Genomic DNA, 23,049 nt, shown 5'->3' on the forward strand with positions numbered 1-23,049 from the left:
TCTATTTATTTATTTATCTATTTGTTTATTTGTTTGTTTGGCAGTGACACATGAAGATCCCAGCTGCTGGTTCACTTCCCAAATGCTCCCTACAACTAGGACCAAAGCTAGGAGCCAAGAATCAAGCCAAGTCTCCCATGTGGCTGACAGAAATCTAATTATTTGAGTCTTCATGGCTACCTACCACGGTAAGTATTACACGAATTGGCAGAAAGATGAAATCAGGAGCTAGAGCTGGAAATTAACCCCTGTATCTCTCCCTGACTCTGACTCCCAAATATATAAATTTTTAAAAAGGGAATGATTATTTATTTGTAAGGCAGTTACATGAAGACAGAGCAAGAAAGCACAAAAGATGCCTTCCATCCACTGGTTCACACCCCCACCCCCAGATGGCTGCTAGCACTGGACCAAGAGCCAGAATCCATCTAAGTTTCTTATGTGGCTGGAATCTAACAATAGTATTTGTGTAACAGCAAGCAGGCAATTATCATATCTATATTTTCTAGAGCTTTAAAATAAAGTATATATGACATAATATTCACAATGTGTATAATATGCTCCAAAATGATTGTTCATCCGCAAATTATGATTCAGTTATAGAACAAAACAGCCAACTCTGGCAATATGAAGATGGCCAAGATATAAGGATTAGTTGGTCAAAGATTTTTAAAGCATTTCTTTAAAATATTTTTCCTAGACCAACAGCAGTGGTCTGGATTCAAAGCGAAGCAGCTGGTGCATAAACCAGCAGCCAAATGCAATGCTAGATTCAAGAAGCCTCTTTATCCACTCCACCACAGCTCCAGCCAAATAAATATATGGACTTTGAAGAAATTCTCCTTTTGAAAACATGCTCAAAATTCTACAATTAGAAGATAATAAGGAAACCCCTCTGATACATGAAAACAGATCTACCATATGACTCAGACACCCCACTCCTAGGAATAGTTCTCTAAAGGAAATGAAATCAGATTTTAAAAGATTTTTATGTGTCCCCATGTTTATAGCAGTGCAATTCACAATGCCTAAGGTAAGAAACAAACCCAGATGCCTATCAACTAATAAGATGATAAAGAAAATGTGATACTCATATACTACAAAATACTCAGTCATAAAATAAAAAAGAATGAAAATCTTTTCTTTTACAGTGAAATGGAACCAATTGGAAATAATTAAGCTTAGGGAATTAAGCCAGTTCCAAAACAACAAACATTGTATCTTTTCCCAGATCTGTGATAACATACACAGTACAAAAAAATGCAATCTATATGAGTGAGACTGACTTCCAAAGATGATTATTGTGTACAGTCTTTGTATATATTTCTGAGGGACAGCAGGTTATTTCTGTTTTATTTTTTTCTACTTACTATGTGTTAATAACACTACCTAAGCAAGTGTTAAGTATGTAATTGCAAAGCATAATGAAACTGTGCCATTGCAAAAATTAGGTGGAAAAAAATAGAGAAGGAAGTAGGTGAGTGGAGGATGTGCACAACAAGAACGGTAAGGATGGAAGCAGCACAAGGCTCCTAAATCCACATCACGAGATACATTGTATTTGCTAACTTTAAATTTAGAAACAAAAAAGCCAGCCTGAACTGGCATTAAAACTAAGTCAATTAAAAAAATTCCACTTTTAGTCAACTATATATTCATTTCTACCAAAAAAAACACCCTTATTTTGCTAAAATAAAAAATTTCATTTTACAAAAAATGACAGGGGACCTTGGCCAAAAACAAACATATCTCTGCAGATTGCATATGTGCATCTAATTCTCTATAATCTACAACCTTAAAACATCAAACAATTTATATCATTTCTGACTAATCTACTAACCAGCAAGGAATGATCCTTCTCAAACAAAGCAGTTTCTAACAGGGTCTTTCTAGTCTGGAGGTAACATGTACAGCATTGTTTAAATGATTATACTGCGGAAGAACAGGAAAAACAGAGATCAAGTTGACTCCAGTTAGTAAAGAAAATAAAATGCCAGCATTTTGATACTCAAATCAGTATTTTCATTATCTAAGCAGTACTATAAAACACCTCAAATGACTGCAGTGGAAAACTAAACCACATGATAACCAAAGACAATACAATAGTCATATCAAACTTATTTTCTATTATTTTTTATTAAGATTTATTTATTTATTTTTATTGCAAAGTCAGATATACAGAGAATAGGAGAAACGGAGAGGAAGCACTTCCCTCCAATGATTCACCCTCCAAGTGACCGCAGTGGCCAAAGTAGAGCCAATCTAAAACTAGGAGCCAGGAGCTTCTTCTGGGTATCCCACATGGGTGCAGGATACCAAGCCTTTGGACCATCCTCAACTGCTTTCCCAGGCCACAAGCAGGGAGCTGTAGTAGAACCGGCGCCTATAGGAGATGCTGGCTCATCAAGGCGAGGACTTTAGCTGCTAGGCCAATGCACCAGGCCCTACTTTGTTTTTTAAATCTTAGCTTCAAGAGAGAATTAGTGGTCTTTCTAGGTCTGGCTTATTTCACTCAACATGATATCCTCCAGTTGAGTCCCTTTTGGTGCATATTGCAGAATTTAATCTTTTTATTACTGAATATATATATTCATACATATACTATTACTATAAATAGTACATATTTAATATACTACATATTTTTTTCACATTTTCTTTATCCATTCCTCTGATGCTGGACACACATCTTTTTCATGTTTTTCTTTTCTACCTCCTTTTCTACGGGGCCTGTGTGCCTTCCTTCAGCTTCGTACATACTACTTCATGATTTATTCATCAAATTACTGTCTTTTCCATTCTGGTAAACCTACTTCACTACTGCTGCCTGGGGAGGGAGGGTTATCATCTGTTTCCTTCCCCTGTGGAATGAATCTGTCACTTCCAGGGGACTACTGGGGCTCTTTCCATAGAGACAGCTTACTTGTTCTCTAAGGACTAGTCTTCATGTCCCTTCCATGATATATGAGGGCAAATTATATGTATTAAATAAACTGTCTCTCCCAAAAACAGTTTCTAAATAAAAGCACACAACAAAAGAATACAAACTATAAATTGCTTCTAGCAGTCCTTATCCTTGCCTTTTCCTCTATGGCTAATGAATTGTTTCTCAGTAAATAAAAACATTTTCAAGCTTGAAGTAAAGCATCATGAAACAGAATCTCGTTTTTACAAAGTCTTTTCCAAAAAGAAACAGTAATGACTAATACTGGTGGTCACAGGAACCATGAGTCAGGTTATTGGATAAAACTGGTTGATTTGAATAAAATGCTGTGAGTTGTCTCTCCAAGCAAAAAAGTTTATCTCGGAAACATTTCTCTTTATTTACCGTAGGCAGTTAACATTATAAACTTTCCTCTTAACACTGCTTTTGTTGTATCCCACAGGTTTTAATGAACTGTGTTCTCATTTCATTTCTTTCAAGAAAGTTTTCTTTCCTTTTCACTATCTTGGCATTTCTGTAGGAATAATTAACAATCTAAATATCAAATGTGCTGTTAGGAGCTTAGAGGGCCCAGTGCTGTAGCCTAGTGGCTGAAGTCCTTGCCTTACATGCGCTAGGATCCCATATAGGCGCCGGTTCTAATCCCGGTTGCCCCGCTTCCCACCCAGCTCCCTGCTTGTTGCCTGGGAAAGCAGTCAAGGACAGCCCAAAGTCTTGGGACCCTGCACTTGCATGGGAGACACAAAGAGACTCCTGGGTCCTGTCTTCAAACCAGCTTAGCTCCAGCCATTGTGGCCACTATGGGAGTGAAATCACAGGGCAGAGGATCTTTCTCTTGGTCTCTCCTCCTCTCTTTATATTTGACTTTCCAATAAAAAAAATAGAAAATAATAAAAAAGAAATAACTTAGGGCTTTTTTCACTCTACAATTAGGGCTAACTTTATCATTAACTCAATATTTGGCAAAAATTTTAATCACCCTGAGCAAGGTATACCACATGATGCTGTTAAGTAATTAATACTCCCAAATTTCTGGGACCAGGACTGTAGGTTAGTGGGTAAAGGCACACTGAAAAGCTGGCATCCCATGTGGGCACCTGTTCAAATCCAGGCTGCTTCACTTCTATCCCAGCTCCTTCCTAATGATCTGAGAAAGCAGAGATGACCTAAGTGCATGGCTCCATGTCATACACATTAAAGATCCTGAGGAAGATCCTGGCTTCAGTCAGACCCATCTCAGCCACTGCATTCATCTGGGCAGCGAACCAGCAGGTGGAAGCATGAGTACACCCACTCCTGTCTCCTCCACTCTCACCCTCTTTCTGTAACATCAATAATAAAATAATTTTTAGAAAGCACAACTATTGGGCCCAATGCAACAAGCTAGTGGGTAAATCCTTGCCCTGCATCCGCTAAGATCCCATATGGGCACTGGTTTATACCCCAGCTGCTCTACTTCCCATCCAGCTCCCTGCTTGTAACCAGGAAAAGTAGTAGCCTTGGAACACTGAATCCATGTGGGAGACCCAATGGAGGCTCCTAGTACCTGGCTTCGGATTAGCTCAACTTTGGCCACTGTGGCCACTGGAGGAGTGAACCAACAGATGGAAGATCTTTCTCTAGGTAATCTTCCTCTCTCTATATATATCCGCCTTTCCAATAAAAAAAACCCACTTCACACACACACACACACACACACACACCCCTACTCCTGAAATTTGTAAGCAAATCAATGACTGAAGAGAAACAGAAGCACAATATAAATCCCTTGTGGAACAAATCAAAATTAGAAATGCTGGCATATAATTAAATGTATGTATCGCAAAGTCTAAAATCTGAGGTACAGCTTACTGAAATCTTCTATGTCAGAAAGTTTTCCAATAAACACAGGCAATAAATATTATTTTGCTAAAAATATAGGAAAAGATGTATACATTTGCTTTATATTCTGTTTTCTATTGTTCAAGTGATTTATTTAATCTTAAAATAAATGTTATTTTGCATATTTCTGTATTATCTCTGTATATGTTGTTTACTTTGGTCTTTTTTTCATTAGTAAAATATTTCAAAAGATAGATCTGTCTTTGGGCAGGCACTGAGGCAAAGTGGGTTATGCTGTTGATTTGAATACCAACATTCCATAAGAGAGCAACTATGCAAGTCCTGTTTGCTACTCCTAAGCTAGGAGCTTCTTCTGGGTCTCCCACGTAGGCGAAGGGCACCAAAGATTTGGGCCATCTACCACTGCTTTCCCAATCCATAAGCAGGGAGCATCAGAAGTGAAGCAGCTAGGACTAGAACTGGCACCATACAGGATGCCAGTACTACAGACAGAGGGTTAGCTTGTTAAGGGTTAGCCTGTCTGTGATAACCCCAGCAATTTTATTAATATATTTCTTCAGTGACCTGCTTGCAATTACATGAATAAGAGGCCCAGGAATGGGAGGAGTACTAAACACTAAGATCTAATCACAGAATTTTATTATCATTATTTATTATTACCATTACTTTATCACATTGCAGAAAACAGTTTCAGTATATCCCAAAGGTCCACCAATTTAGGACTTGATGCACAGACTCCTGGACTAATGGATTAAGGACGAAACTTAACCCAATTATGCTGTTTAAAAGTAAAACCTTGGAAACTGATTAGAGAACCTACAATCACAGCATGTTGTTTTATAAGTAGAGGCCACATAATGGGCAGAGGATGCTTGTCTTACTGCTCCCTGATTGGCCAGATGGTCCTCCATCTGCATACGTTCTGCCACCTACCCCTTGTCATCAGACACTACACCAACAAGGCCTGCCGATCTTTGAAGTATGAACCTTGAAACCGAGAATTAAAGTAAACCTTTCTTCCTAAGCAGCACCTCCATATTCTAGTTATAGTAATGAAAAGCAAACTATCCCCAAACACACAAACACCTTACTATCAAATTACTGAAGACCTATTTACTGAATTTCTTTTATCCAGCACATGTCATTCTTTTAAAAAAAAAAAAAAATTAGAAGCCATGCTACAGGGCAAAGAAAACAATGAACATCAAAACTAGAGTTAGACATGCCAGAAATGTTGGAATTATCAGACCAGGAATTTCAGCAACTATTACTAACATGTCAAGGGCTTTAGCATAAAAAGTAAAAAAACATAAGAGAATATATGGACAATACAAGCACAGCACGGGAAATTTTAAGAAAGAATCAGAAATGTTAGAAATCAAAAAACTAGCTAATAGCAAATGTATGTGATGGCTCATTGGTAGACTGGAATACCACTAAACAAACTTTGAGGTTGAAAATACCACAATAGGGCCCGGCACAATAGTGTAGAGTCCTTGCCTTGAATGCGCTGGGATCCCATATGGGTGCCAATTCTAATCCCAGGGACCCTGCTTCCCATCTAGCTCCCTGCCTGTGGCCTAGAAAAGCAGCAGAGGATGGTCCAAAGCTTTGGGACCCTGCACCTGCATGGTAGACCCAGAAGAAGCTCCTGCATCCTGGCTTCAGATTGGCTTAGCTCCAGCCATTGCGGCCGCTTGGGGAGTGGACCATCGGACAGAAGATATTCCTTTCTGTCTCTCCTCCTCTCTGGATATCTGCCTTTCCAATAAAAATAAATAAACCTTTAAAAAAAAAAAGAAAACATGATAATAAAAACTTGAAAAGCAAAAAAGCAGAGAGAAGATAGCAAGTAAGGAAGTGAGGTAGAAGAACAGAACAAATACCAAAGAGCTATGATATAACTACATAAAGAAGGAAAAATAGAAAGGGACAGAAATAATAACCGAAGCAAAAATTAATGACCATTTCGCAAAATTAACATCAGATACAAAAATCTCAGGGAGGATTCAACAGAATAAATGCACTCCTATCACCCAAAGAAAACAAAGATTATATATAATTTTCAAACATTTTCAAATATAAGTCCAAAGATAAATAATCTGAAAGAACCAGGGAAGTAAAGGGGGGAAAAACAACCCTCACTCAGAGAACAAGGATAAAAATTACATTTAAGTTTTTCCTTAGAAATCAGCAAAGACTGATGCTGCGCTTGATTCATAACTGCCAAAATTTGAAAGCGACAAAGACATATAAGACAAATGAATAAACTGTGATATATCCAGGCAATCGAATATTATTCACTAAGAAGTAATGACAATAAAGCCTTGAAAAGACATGGAAAGAACTGTATACATTACCTAGATAAGTCAATCTGCAAAAACTATATACTGTAACTATGTAACATCCCGAAAAAAATAAAATATGAGACAACGAAAACGCAGTGGCGTTAAGGGATTTGGGATAAGAAGGAATAGACAGAATATACAAGATTTGAAGACAGTGAAATATACCATGATACTACAATGGTAGACACATGTCACATAAATTCTGGCCTTTAGGTGCAAACGATGTGTCACTGCAGATTCAACAACATGTAACAAAAATATATTCTGGTGATGGATGGTGATGGTGGAAGAGGTTGTATTTATGGCAGAGGATGGGGAGAAGGAGTAGAGAATAAAAACCTCTATACCTTTCACTGAATTCTGATATGACCCCAAAACTAGTCTAAGAAATAAAGTTTATTAATTTTAAGAGTATATATGTAGGTAAAAAGGTATTCACTTAGAAATTACTCTCAATTCCTGCCCTTGTATGCCTCATTGCCCCTTGACCCTAGTCTCCTTATACAACCATTATTATTAAGTCCTACATGTCCTTGATATTTTCCTCATATATTTATATTTCTGTATTTCTTAAAGAACATCTACAAAAATAAACTAAAAAAGCTTATAGGAAACATTGCCACACTGCCCCAAAAGGAGGGAAAGAAATCAGAAATGATAATCAAGGTACAGTGATAATTTGATGTGGTGGCAACAACACTGCCACAATCATAACACCCAGTTTGAGTTTCAGCTCTGTTTCCAATCATGCTTCCTGATAATTCACTCTATGGGAGACAACAAGTATTTGCTGGTGCACATAGGTCCCGATCATGCAAAGGGGAAAACTGGAATGAGCTCCCAGTCTCTGGTTTCAACCTGACTCAGCACTGGCTGTTGCGGGCATCTGAGGAAGAAACCAGTATAAGACAGTGGTGTGTGGGTGTGGTGGATGGGTATGTTATTTGTGACTCTCCATTATTCCCATATCTGAAGACAAAACCAACAGATGGTAGTGGGGTGGGGGTGTAGGTGTAGGGGTGTGTGTGTGTCTATTTGCAACTGTCCATTATTCACTTATCTCCTAGTGCATCTGATGCATCCCTTAAACAGAAATGTTCACATGAAAACTTTTTTGTTCTTAGTAGACCAATAATATACTTACATAATTCCTGAAATAAAAAAAGGACACACAAAAAGATTTCCTTCCTTAACCCATTAAGTTCCAAATTTTCAATGTATGAATACTTTTATAATTTTATTTCGAAGCTACCAAATGAGGCAGCTATTACTCATTAAATTTTTATAGATGCTTGGACGATGGGACACAATGAATTAAATAGTCTCTTCTATTCTTTTCATGTATTCTGTAATTCCTTATATTTAAAGTTCGTGAATTTTAAAACATTTTGAAATGTTATTAACTACATCCTCTACAAAACTAACTTACATAATAAACTGCTTGAAATACCGCACTGCCATTTTCTAAAGAAGTTTTTACCATAAATGTTTAATGAAAGCCTCTAAAAACTGAAAAAAGAAAAAAAATTCTACATTGCCAAATACTTTTGTCAGCTTATTAGCTACCAGGTTATAGCATAAAGTCGACAGCACAAGTCTCAAGAAATCATATTCTAGTACCAAAATCTATCACCTATTGAAGTCAACTTGAACAGTCTTCTAAGTATTCTTGAAAACTGCCATTTAATTGCCTATGTGATTTTCCCCTTCCTTCCTTCCTGTCTTGAAAATGTCTGCCTATCTGCCACATAAACCTTCTTATCCTCTGAAGTGTTCTTTCCTGAAAAATGATACTCAAAAGAACATAAATTCGGAGTGAGTCTCAGAGGCTGTTTCTGCATCTACAGAATGAAGCAACTTCTATTTTAGATCATATCTAAATCATAGAATTATTGTTAAGATTTAGAAATAGGCGAACTCCATTTCTCTGAGCTCATGGTAGTTGGCTTGTATATCCCATTTAGGAATTCACAGGCTCAATTTACTCCATCTCTAACACTTGCACTAACAATTAACTTGTGCTATTTTCCTGATTTCCTTTATTTTCAGTGCCATCCACTCCTACAAAACCAAAAAAAAAAAAAAAAAAAAAAACCCAGCAACTAAATAAACTGCTACCTACAGATCTAGTCACCCTCACAAGTAAAATTAAAATGACATTTTATATAAAATAAAAAAACAGAGCTAGAGAAAATACACAATGCCCTTGAAAAAGAGATTCTGTTTATCTCAAAGTCTGAGTTAAAAAGGGAGAGAGGGAGAGAGATAGAGGAATGTCTTCTGTTGCCTCACTCTCCAGATGTCTTGAAGCCAAACACCAGAAGCTTCTTCTGGGTCTCACACAAGAGTGACAGGGGCCCAGGTACTTGGGGCAGCATCTGCTTTTTTCAGCACCTTAGCAGGAAGCTAGATCAGAAGTGGACCAGGTGGGACTTGAACTGGTGCTCATTTGAGATGCTGGTGTCACAGACAGTGGCTCAACCAGCTCCACCACAATGCTGGTCCCAATACAAGGCCTTTTTTCTTGCAGAAAAACGTATTGTTATGAATATTTTCACTGGAAAGGAAGGGAAGAAAAGGAGGGGAATGGAGGAGGGACAAGACAGCAGCATTCTATATGGGTACTGGTTCAAGTCCTGACTACTCCATTTCTGACTCAACTCTTTGCTACTGCTCCTGGGAAAGCAGAGGATAGCCCAAGTGCTTGTGCCCCTGCCACCCATGCGTGAGACCTGAAACAAGCTCCTGAGTTCAGCCTGGCCCAATCCTAGGTGTTATATTCATTTGGGGAGTAAACAAGTAAAGAGAAGATTTTTGTGTCTCTCCTTCTCTCTCAGTAACTCTGCCTTTCAAATAAATAAAATAAATCATATTTTAAAAAGTGTGTTGTAGAAATACTGATTGTAAGTGGAAACATTCAGATCACGTTACATATACATGTATTTTTAAGCAGGTGTACTCATTCATTAATCCTTACAAATAATGAAATTAACAACAAAAGTATAAACAATCAGAATTCTTTTAAAATAAACTATCATGGCCGATGAAAAATTCAAGCTTAAAATTAATGATATGGTAAAACAAACCTGTTTCAAATGTTATATGATAATGATGTCTGAGCCAGATGTAAGGAGCACTCACCTGTGCACATAATGTAGTTGATGAACTGAATCTATTGCTATTACCATCTCAGCCAAGTAAAATCGAGCCATATCTTCAGGCAATCTATCTTCAAATTTGCTGAGCAAAGTTAACAAATCCCCACCAACATAGTAATCCATTACCAGGTACTGTGAATGAAAAAATGAAATGTACTCAATAAATAATAAGGGTAAAACTTCAAGACCAGAAAAGACCAAGTCAAATACTTATCATATACAAAAAGCTATGTAAGGGCGATTGACTTAAATGTTGAGTTAACCTGCATTCTCTATTGGATTGCTGGGGTTCAAGCCCTGACTGCTTCTAATTCCAGCCTTCAGTTAACACCCACAAGTGAGGCACTGATGGCTCAAGCATGTGGCTGTGGCACCCCAAGAGAGAATCAAATGCGTTCCAGGTTCCTCAGTTCAGCCTGAGGAACTACAGCTGTGGCAGGCACTTAGAGGAGAAAATCCATCCTCTGTCTCTTTGCCTTTCAAATAAAAACTGTTGTAAGATAATCAATCACACTAAGACCACTAAATTTCATACAGCAGTTTAAATTTTTAAAAACAAACTTTTAAAATTGGGGCACAGAACACAAGATTAATATTCTTCTATTGTAATTCACAAAGTAACAGTATCATCCACAAAGCTTTGCCAGCAATTCAAAGGTAGAACACCTGAATTCTACAAATAATTACTAAGAAAAACTCAGAACAGAGTATACTCCTTAAGCTGAAAAAATACATCTTAATTATCACTACATTTTCCTTATTTTACCTTGGATTAATAAGGATTTTGAAATAACAAATATCAATTTATGGATTACCATTTGGAAGCCAATATTATACAGAATGTAGTAATGTATATCATAAATGTTTCTTCTCCAACTTCTGACACTACAAATTTAAGTACTGATTCATCTCAAGTAAATGTAAAGACAAAGTTGTTAGATTACAGATGATGTTACAGCTTTATGTCATGCTCTAGATTGCTTTATAAACATGTTACATATACACATGTACAAGCATACATTACATTATGTGTATAAGAAGAAAAGCAGGTGTAGTAGGGTATCATTTGTATAGTCAGAGAAAACTTGTATTCAAATCATGACTTCATGTTCTGTATAGTTTTAAAAATCAATGCCTTTGATATCTCATTCTTAATGTACCTAACTACAACACATTCTTCACAGTATTAGCATTCAGCATGAAAGCTAGTACACAGAAGATATTTACACATCAGCTTCAATATTTGAAGGTAATTTTATTAGAGAATGGAGATACAACTTCAAGAACTGTCACTGAGTTGATGATTTAGACAGTTAAGAAAATTAAAATTTTTTCTATTAGTATTATATTAAAATCATAAGCATCTGAATACACATCACATATTTTTAAAGACTTCAAAATTAGGGAAATTCAAAAACTGAGTGTATTTCAAATCCGGATATAGGCTTACTTGCTCTAGTTAATAATCCTAATATTAACAGATTCTATCCTGATGATGAGAAAAAAATAATACAACAAACTTGTGTTAACATTAACATATTGCTAGAAACAGCAATAGACATAAAGAAAAAATCCACTTCAAAAAATATTCTGAGCACAGTAAGAAGAAAATTTTTAAAAAGGAAGTCTGGTGTTTAAACTGCAATTTAATATTTATGCATGTGAAATCATAAATTAAAACTCATTCCTTCGATATACACTGAGTGTCAACCAAGATTTTTCTTTTCTAACCAACATAGTGAATAAAACTCAGAGGGTAAAGAGATGAAAGGCTCTTGTATTAAAGGCTTTTTTTTCTCTTGAAACTGTACTTGATTCTTATCATACCAGAGTACCAAGATCTGAGAACAGTGGTAAACCCCTAAAAATATTTTTAACATTTTTACAACTCATGGTCACCATTCAAAATTTGAGCTGCTTAAATCATAATCTATCTTTTCTCTTCACCCACACTTCTGTGTGCTTTCATTCAATACACCAAAAAATTTAACAGATAACTTCCCCTCCAACCTTTCAATATGCCTTGCTGAAACTCTTGCATGGCAAAATAATAATAATAATCCTGAGACAACCAAAAATGAAAGCCAACCTTACTTGCAATTGGATTATAGTGTTACAGATCAAAAGTAAAGTCAAATACTAGCATCACATGAGAACAAAACTCTTGTCACATTGTCAATTATACGTAAATGTGTGTATACATGTGCACACAGTAAATTCAACACAAATACCCATCCATTCAATTTAACAACTGAGCATCTAACACACTAAGTTCTATCCTATGTTTTTTAAACAAATCTGAAAAAAATTCACATTATATAAAAGAAACAAGCGTCCAGAAGCAACACTAATGGTCATGAATTCTGTAATTTTCTATTTAAATTTTTTTAAACATTGTCTTCATTCCATTGAATCTATTTTATTACTCTCCAGTGGGTTACAACCTACAATTTGACAAGCATTATTGAACTCTACACAAAAGCAATATAAAGGTAAATAATATGATGACATTGCTGAAATACCTGGATATGGCCTGAAATGTGATAACCTCTCCAATAACTATTATGGGGTGACATAAATCTTTAAGACAGTAAGGTTCATGTCACTTACTTAAGTTTTTTAAACTGTCAAAAAAATTTAAGATACAAACATGAATGTTAGTCACATAATGGCAATACCTAATACATGTAAAGGTAAAACAATGAGAAAGATGAATTAAAACTGGAAATTCTGAGTTACTATTTTAAGATACAGAATTTGAGCACAATTTAAAAAAATTAACAAGACTTCAAGAGCAGCAAGGAAGGAGAAATGACTGGTATCAATGGTAAAATGAACAGTAAAAATACAGACAAATGAAGGGCAGGAATTTAGCATAGTGACTTGGGATATTTACATCCACTTCCCAGGGCCTGTGTTCAATTCTCGGCTCCAGTTTCCACTTAGGTGGGAGACTTGCACTGAGTTCACAGTTCCTAGCTTTGGCCCTCGCCCAGCTGTAACTGGTTCAGGCATTTGGAGATGAAATGGCAGACTCGACATCTCCCACTCATTCTCTACATGTTTCTATGCCTTTCAAATGAACTTTGTAAGTAAAATTTTATTTAAAAATTTATTGATTTCAAAAAATGACAGGGAAGTGGGGAGAAAGAGCAGGGATGAGAGAGAGATATCTTCCATCCTCTTGTTCAGTCCTCAAATAACAGCCAGGACTAGGCCAGGCTGAAGCCAGGAGCTTTTTCTAGATCTCCCAAATGGGCAGCATGGGCCCAAACACTTAGCCCATCTTCTGCTGCTTTTCCCAGGCTAACAGCAGGGCACTGAAATGAAGTAGAACAGCCTGGATACAAACCAGTACCCATATGAGATGCCAGCAACAAATGTGGCAGCTTTACCAAGTACGACACAATACCAGATCCAACAGGATTTTCTTTTTTTTTAATAAAAGCAAAACACAATCAAACACAAAGTATGTTGAATGCGAGCTATTCTACTTCCACTGAGGCTAAAAAAGATCTGAGGTTATACACAATATTTCTGATATTTATTTTAAAAATACCGTATCTTACTCTACAGACCACTTCACTGCACCAATCCTCCTTCCTTCAGTTTCCATGGTGCCTCTGGCCAATTCCATTCATGTCTTCTTGGATATCTCTACTTTTGTATTCTCTAGGCACAACACTTTCATATTTAACATGTACTACTCAGTTATTCCCGCATTTCATCTTATTCATTGTTATCTATAACTTTTTTTGAAAAGGGTTGTATGGTTTAGGCTTCAAAGGACAGAAGCAAAATCACAGACATTAGAAGTTTTCCTCATAACAAGGGTTCTTCACAAGATTCACAAGAAAACGGACATTATGAAAAAATTGCACATATTTCAATTATTTTTACACAAAAATAAACGTCTTTTAATACTAATCTTCCACTAATTCTTGAAGTGCCTTCATAGATAGAAAGAAAACAAATTTCCACACATTTCCCTGATTTTACAATTAGCCACTGATATTTTACTCAATATGCTCAATTATTCAACTTACTGTTCTCACCAAAAGCCTAATGATCTTTATTTTCTCTGTATGCATTTATTTGACTACTATGATAAAACATGATATAAAGAGTGTCAACTGGTCTTCCAAGCTTGACTAACAAATGAGCTACTCAGAACCTTACTACAATAGCAGACTTGTTTTCATTGTTAATATTTTTGTGAATAAATTCAGCTGTGATATGATAATTTGTTTAAATTGTTCTAGCCTTCCTGCTCAATGCTTTCCTAAGAATTGAAAATGTGAGGGGAGTGACTAATCAAGAAAAATAGATATATCTATACTAGTTTTTAATTTCTCTGATTCCCCACAAGAGGATGTGAGATTAAGAAGAGCTCCTTTGTCCCACTCACCACTGAATCTCCACATTTGGAGAACAATGCTTAATATATAGCATGTTCCCAATATACAAATGTCCTATTCATTTTCATATATTTTAAGTACAAGCCTAGCACAGAGCAGAATCTCAAAATACATTTGCTAAAATAAATAAGAGTAGAGTCAGAAAATGAATAGCCTTTAATAGTAGGATAAGGAATTGTATAGCAAAATGCGATGGGCATAATCTTTTCCTACTATTTATTTCTTCATTCTTATTTGTTTCTTACTATTTGCCAGTGGCAATAATATTTTGCTTTTTTCTAAAGCTCTTTTCAAGATTTTTGTAAAGTGGTTTATCAGGTCAATATAAAGTCAGACATAAACCATAGGTTTAAAATAAGAACTCTACTTCACCTAGCACATGAGAATTTGAAAAATATTTGAAACTCGACCAAGCAACAGAATATTGTGAATGAAATATATTGATGAAATCATGAAAATAAAAAGTCCTGGACACATTCCACACAATTTATCTGAGAGATATTGAATCTCTGAATTTCATTTTGATTTTTTATAAAAAAGACACACACACACACACACACAAATCCAATGGAAATGTACCAAATCACTGAAGAAAAAGCATCATAAGAGTTTATCCTCTGAAATACAGTGATTTCTTTATATAAATTTTACAATTAAACAATGCTCATGAGATAATAATACTAAATTCTGGAAATAAATTGGTAAGCATACAAAAATATTAAAATGGTTCTTACTAAATTATTGTCATCTTGGAAAGCATAGTGCAAGGTTGTAATCCATTTATTATCTCCATTCACTAATACATCCCTTTCTTCACGAAAACATGCTGTCTGAAAAGAAAAGAAGAAATGTTTTAGAAAAATCAAAGGTTAATATAGAGAAAAACTATGCAAACAACTACTTAAAACCATTACATTATTTCTATTCTGGAAAAGGAACATACATAGTATTACATGACTTTTTAATCGTTCAAATTTCCAAACAACCTTAGAAACTAGACAGACACATTTTAGCACATTTTAAAAAAATTCCTTGTATTAAAAATAGTTATGGTCAAAACAATCAGAAAAGTATAAAAAATAATTTTACTAACAATCACAGACTATATCTTGCAGATAATATGAATGACCAAGAAAGAACACTGAGGGGCTACGGGGTGGCGTAGGCAAAGCAAGCTAATGCTCCACTCCGTAGCGCAAGCATCCCATTTGGTGCCAATTCGTGTCCTCACTGCTCCACTTCCAATTTAGCTCTCTGTGGCCTCTGAGAGCAGCAAAGGATGCCCCAAATCCTTGGAACCCTACATCCACATAGGAGACCCAAAAGAAGGTCCCGACTCCCAGCTTTGGATTAGCTCAGCTCTGGCCATTATGGCCATTTGGAGAGTGAATCAGTGAATGGAAAAACTCTTCTCTGATTCTTCCTTTCTGTAAAAATCTGCCTTTCAAATTAAACAAGTAAATCTATGAAAAAAAAAAAAAAGGTTTCAAGACAGAAGGATAGAACAAAATCTTCATCTGCTAGCTCACTCCCCAAACGGCTACAACAGCCAGAGGTAGGCCAGACCAAAGCCAGAAGTCATTTTCTCAGGCACATTCAGCAGGAAAATGAATCAGAAGCGGAGCACCCGGGACTCAAACTGGTGTCCACAGGGGACACCAGTATTGTAGTAAGCAGCTTACCCCATTGCTCCAAATTGCCAGTCCCAGTTCTGTTATTCTTTTTAAATGTTTATTTTCCATCTACTTGAAGGGCCAGGTGACAGAGACAAGACAGACAAGAAGAAACCTTGGATCCACTTGTTTACTCTCCAAATGTCCACAGTTAAACAGAACTGTACCAGGCTAAATTCAGGAGCCTAGAACCCTATCCAAATCTCCTACATGTACAGTAGGGAATCAAGCACTAAAGATATCATTTGAAGCTTCCCATAACACAACATCAGGCAACTGAACAGAGTAACCAAGACTTGAACCAGTACTCAGACATGGGACATGGGCATATCAAGATGCGGCTTGGCATACTGGCCCACAACACCTTTTATTGTTAAAGAACTAAGGTACAAGTACTCATGGCAGCCTTCTCATTCTATCCGTCTTACTCTATCTCCATCATATAATCAAAACGCTGAAAATAATCACCCTTTCACATACTTTGACCACTCAGAACGGTATGAAATTTCATCTTTTTGCTCTTTTAAAGGACATATTCACAATTACAAGTGCCAATGAGTTATTTTTTATACATTTATTGGACACAAAGACTGTTCGAATGTCTGTCAATTTTCTCTAATGGAGTTTTTGACTGATTTTTGTAAAAGCTGTAATTTATTATGCAAATAAAATGCCACTATATTAAAATATCATAGCCAGGGGCAATATCATAGCCAGCTTGTACTGCTGCCACCCCATACGGGAAGCAGTCTAAGACTCAGCTGCTCCCATTCTGATCTAGCATCCTGTTGATGGCCTGGTAGAGCAGTAGAGGATGGCCCACGTGACTGGACCCAATGAGAGACTCGGATCAAGTTCCCAGCTCTGTACTGCTCCAGCTCCGGCCTTTTGTGGTCATTTGAGGAGCAGGCCACTGAGTGGAATATCTGTTTCTCTTCTCTCCATAGCTTTCCTAATAAAAATAAATAATTTTTTAAAAATGCATCTTGGAAAATCTTCTTAATGTACAACTAAAAATTTTTAAATATATACACATTATATAATAATATATTTTCTCAGATTTTTTTCATTGAAAAAATACCTAATACTATTTCAGAAACTTCAAAAAAACTGAAGGGAAAAAGTTCTATTCACTTTAATATTCCAATTTTTAGTGCACTGCCTAAAGCACAGCAGATTCTCAACACTTACAAGCTAAAAATTAAGCATAAGGGACCAGTGTGGTAATGTAATTGGAACCCCATATGGGATTTGAGCTTGAGTCCCTGCTGCTCCACTTCTGACACAACTCATTATTTATGGCCTGGGAAAGCAGATGAGGATGGCCCACGTCCCTTGTCCACTGCACCCATGTGGGAGGCCCAGAAGAGATTCTAAGCCCCTGATCCTAGCTTTGAATCAATGCAGCTCTGGCCCTTGCAGTAGCTTGGGGAGTGAGTCATCGGACGGAAGATCTTCCTCTCTTTCTCTCTGTATATCTGATTTTCCAATAAAAATAAATCTTTAAAAAAAAAGTAAGCCTAGAAAAAAATGGAGTCAGAAGGAACAGCCTTTAACACAAAAGAAAGCAAAAGTATGAGGGCCAGCACTGTGGCTTAGCACATTAAGTGGCTACCTATAATGCAAGCATCCCATGTGAGTACCCATTTGAATCCTGACTACTCCATTTCCAATCCACCTCTCCGCTAACATGCCTGGGAAAAACAGCAGAAGATGCCCAAGTACGTGAGCACCTAAACCCAGACAGGAGACCCAGATGGAGTTACCAGCTCTGGACTCTGGCTTGGCTCAGGCCCTAGTGGTTGCAGACATCTTGGAAGTTACCAGTCAAAATATCTCTGTTCACCTCTCTCAATCAATCAATCGATTAATCTCTGTATGTGTATGTGTAACAGAAACAGACCAACTTTCAAATAAATAATCTTTTTAAAAAAGTATCTCAGTTGTGGCCCAAATTTCACTGACATTATTTTATTCAGATTTATCACCTGAGATAACATTTCTGCTTACATATACATGTGTGTGGCAGTCCATCCTTTCTAATCTTTCTTCTTTACACAAATAAGATCATAATGCTGAGTTGATTTTTTTCCAAAGTAACAATATATGTGAATATATTTCAGTACATGGAAACCTACCTAAATTTTCGTTACCATGCTTACTGAAAATATGCATCATTGTACAGTATACCACATGAAGCATTACTAGGTATTTTCCACAACAGAAAATAATAGGTATGATACACAAAGCAACTATTTTGAAATGCAATTAGCCCTAACATTTTCCAGATGTGTGTATATGTGTGTCTATGTATTATATCCATTATTTTACTTAGCCAAATAAAATTTCCAAAGCCAGGCATTAAGACACAACAACAACAAAAGTTTAAACTCAATGAATGCATAGTTTTATCTGTCCATTAGATGATCAAAACACATACCTTTTTAAAAGAATTATTTTGAAAGAGTTACAATGAAATAGCAGGAGAGATGGAGACAGAGAAATGGAGAGAGATCTTTCATTAACTGGTTCCCTCTGCCAACACTCACAACAGCCAGTGTCTGAAGCTCCATTCTGGCATCCTAAATGGATGGCAGGGGCCCAAGCACTTGGGTCATCTTCTATGAACTTCCCAGGAGCATTAGCACTGAGTTAAAAGTGAAAATTCTGAGTTTAACTGGCCCTTTATATATATACTGGTACTTTAGGCAGTGGCTTTATGTGCTACATTACAATGCCAGCCCAACAAACAACATATATGTCTTACAGCACAGCTTAGTTAAGGGGCTGCTTGGGATGTCCATATCAAATATTTGAGTGTTTGAGACTGAATCCTTGTTCTGCTTCCAACCCAACTTGCGTCTAACACACTTACTGGGAGGCAGTAAGTGATAGTTACAAAAATTGGGTTCCTGCCTGCATTTGGGAGTCAGACTGTTTCCAGGCTCCTGGTTTAAATGCAGTACCACCCTGGTGGTTGCAGGCACTTAGGAAATGAACTAGTGGGTATAAGATATTTCCTTATCTTTCTCCCCCTAGCCATCTCCCTCTGTACCTTTCAAATAAATTAAAACATAGAAACAAACAATACACACGTAACATTTGGGGAAGCAGGTGTTTGGATCACCAGTTAAGCACTTGGGAGCCCACATTCCATACCGGAGGGGCTAGATTTGAATCCTGGCTTCATTCCCAACTCCAGCTTCTTGCTGATGTGTACCATAAATGTCACAAGTGATGCCTCAGGTAGTTGGGTCCCTGCCACCCTCATGGGAAACCCAGGGTTCCTGGCTTTGTGCCAGCCATAACTGCTGCAGGCATCTGGGACCTAGCAGACAGAAGTCTCTCAACTAAATAAAATCAGTAAATAAAAAAATTTTAATATGCAACATTATGCTTTGTTTCACTTTGGAGGAAAAAATAATCATTCAATATAGTTACTATTAAGCCCTGTTCATAATTTAACCGGTCTGAGGTTACAGTTTACTATTAACATTCAGAGGGTCTGTAGAAGCTATCAAAGCCTGGAAGACTCCTTTCTTCTAGAATTATCTTACTATAATCTTTAGAAATTTTATAGAATTCCAAATAGAATCTACTATCTATTATTTCATTTGGTTGCTATATTTAAATTAAATAAAATTCCAAGACTAGTTTGAGTCATAATCTAAATTAAACTATAAAAAAATAGGAACTTCTTGATATAAAGTTCAAAAATACAGAAAAATGGAGAAACCACTGTAACAACTTTCTCCCCTTGACACCCATCACTCAATTTCCCAACAGTTATGTTGTTGATAACTATTGCTGTCTTTAGACCATCACTCATTACCACCACTTATAAGCATCAGGTATATACGTGAGTGCACACAACTAACATTTCAAAGGCGATCTCTGACATACAATTTTACCCATATACTTAGCAATTAAGAGACCCCTATTAATGCCTAAGAAACAGGGGAAGACACAGTTTACTCTTTGCTTCAAAACATCATATCTTTCTCAGTTGGTTGTCATAACTGGGGATGGCTGGGGTGTAGTCTAGCAGGATTTAACAGGAAAAAGCAAGGAGTGCTAAACAATCTATCATGCACAGGACAGTACCTAAAAAACAACTAATCAATCCAAAATGTCAAATAGTGTCCCTGTGGGAAAAAAAATCCTATTGTTCTAAACCACTACTAACCAAACTATGATGACTGAACATTAGGGAGAACATAACTATGTTCTAGTAAATCAATTTGGTCAAAACGCTACAGTGACATCAGCTACAGTGACATTACCTTTTCTGAGCACTGAACATTTTTTTTTTATTTTCCTCATAAAAAAAAATATCTGAAATCCTAAGATTGTAGACAAGGTATAGGAGGGCTTCCTAGAGATAACACAGCTTCACCAGATCTCATTATGTTTAACCAATGTTGAATCAAATATTCTCCTTGCCACATTTACATTCAGTCACATGCTACTATATTTTATCCTTAATAAAATATTGGGATATGCAGCAATAAGAATATCTACTGTGAGATATAAATTATTGGTGTATATAAAGTACAACAATTCTGGGGCCCGGCGCGGTGGCGCAAGTGGTTAAGGTCCTCGCCTTGCACGCCCGGGATCCCACATGGGTGCCGGTTCTATCCCGGCAGCCCCGCTTTCCTTCCAGCTCCCTGCCTGTGGCCCGGGAAAGCAGTCGAGGACGGCCCAAAGCTTTGGGACCCTGCATTCACGTGGGAGACCCGGAAGAGGCTCCTGGCTTTGGATCAGCATAGCACCGTCCGCTGCGCTCACTTGGGGAGTGAATCATTGGACGGAAGATCTTCCTCTCTGTCTCTCCTCTCTGTATATCCGCCTTTCCAATAAAAAAATAATAAAAATAAATCTTAAAAAAAAAAGTACAACAATTCTGTAAAGCTGCCATGATTCTCCATCATATTTGTAAGGAGCACTTTTAAGGCAGCAGTGTGAAAAACCAAGATAAGCCTCTGTCTGTGATGTTAGCAACCCAAAGAGGTTCAAGCTCTAGTCCTGGATGCACCACTTCAAATCCAGCTTCCTGCTAATTTACCTAGGAAAGCAACAGAAGATGACTGAAGTGCTTGGGCCCCTCCTTGTGAACCACACTGGTGACTTGAAGAAGACCCTGGCTCCTGCATGATTCCACATGGCCCAGGCCCAGCCAGTGAGGTCATCTAGAGAGTGACCCAATGGATGGAGGATTATTTCTCTGTAACTCATTCACATAAGTCATTAAAAAGGGGGGAGGGAGAGCATGGGGAAAGAAGATATACTTATAAAATTAATAAGCTAATGCAGCACAGCAAAGTAGCATGGATGGTGGGAAATCCATTGCTAATTACATTTACTTTGGCTTCTTTTTTCGTTAGCAATAAAGACTTCTCTCACTCATAAAGTCTCATCTTGGTGAAATTCTTTCTGATGATAACTGAATCCTTCTCTAATCTTTGGGGGAGAAGAGCAAAAAGTTTTTATGATTAAAAAACAAACAAATGGATATTTTAAAGATTTTTTAGTGTTATTATTATTGGAAAGGCAGGTCTGTGGTCGAGTAGAGAGGAGAAAGAGAAAAGATGTTCCACAGTTGGAATCAAGACAGTGAAATAGGATAAAAACGCATTTAAACAGATGGAGAAATATTAGCCAGTGTGACGAAGAGAATGCACATTTCAGGAAATAGGAGAGGACAGAATCACAGCAGAGGGGTACCTGGAGATTGACAGACGCAGGAAAGCAGTGAAAACAACAATGTGATGTTGCAGTGACTGATAATCCCAGAGGCATTGAGCAAACGGCAATCTGAACTCCACTGGCAGCCAGAACTACACCAGCAACAAGGTGGAAATGAACTCTGGAGCTCAGGTGGTGAACCCAGACAAAGAACTGCCTGTCCTGCTGGTCTGTTTGATTTGACTAGAAGCAGAGACAGAGTGGCAGATCCCAGATAGGCAGTGCAGGAACAGAGTGGATTTCACAGTCCAATCCACTCCCTAGAGCTGTTTTGGGCACCATTTTGTTTAAGGAGGCAAGGGCTATGGACAGAGCTGCACATGCACTGAGCGGGAAATGAGCTCATTTCTGGCTCAGTGAACCAAAACATCACGGCATCCTACAGGTTCCACCCAAGTTAGGTCTGGGTAGCCCTCAGACCTGACAGCCAGCAGATCAAGAACACTAGTAGTGGCACATCAGGTGCCATTTCTTACAGTGTGGCAAAGAATTTAAGACTGCAGGGGACAACAGTGACCTGCTCATACACCAACCTTGGCGAGAACTCACTGAACTCCATGCACTGCACTGGTCCCATAGGATAATAATACCGACTTTGGCATTGTATGGGTCAAAATGGGTCCATGTGGTCCTCAGAACTAATGGTCAACTGGTGCTGGAAAAATCAGTACTACCAACAACCTAGCTATATAGGACACCTGGTGTCTCCCTAATCCTGGGAACTGCTCCAAACAGAAGTGGGAGAAAGGTCGTACACACACCAGTGCAGCCTCAGCACAGCATCAAAGGAGGTGGAGAGTGGTGAGCCAAGAACTGGGGCTACAGAGACCATGCTGGAAGTTGAACATAAGAACCCAGATCTGGAACTTGCTAGAGGGAGTGGCACAATGACTGGAAAACAAAGAGCCTTGTACCAACTGC

The 23,049-nt window shown here is 37.4% G+C and overlaps 1 protein-coding gene across 11 annotated transcripts in view; it reads right to left on the bottom strand.

The window, feature by feature from the left end:
• CDC42BPA (CDC42 binding protein kinase alpha) overlaps positions 1 to 23,049 on the bottom strand; it is a 237,525-nt gene that overhangs the window by 138,896 nt on the left and 75,580 nt on the right. For all 11 annotated transcript variants that reach the window (XM_040967883.1, XM_040967881.1, XM_040967882.1 and 8 more), the window contains exons 4-5: positions 15,442 to 15,537; positions 10,273 to 10,421 (exon numbers count right to left, since the gene is read on the bottom strand). In XM_040967883.1, the coding sequence (XP_040823817.1) occupies positions 10,273 to 10,421; positions 15,442 to 15,537 (245 nt within the window). The remainder of the gene's footprint in view (positions 1 to 10,272; positions 10,422 to 15,441; positions 15,538 to 23,049) is intronic.

This window comes from Ochotona curzoniae, unplaced genomic scaffold (genome assembly GCF_017591425.1).
Source record: "Ochotona curzoniae isolate NIBS_2020 unplaced genomic scaffold, NIBS_Ocur_1.0 scaffold_4683, whole genome shotgun sequence".
Taxonomy (NCBI): Eukaryota; Metazoa; Chordata; class Mammalia; order Lagomorpha; family Ochotonidae; genus Ochotona; species Ochotona curzoniae.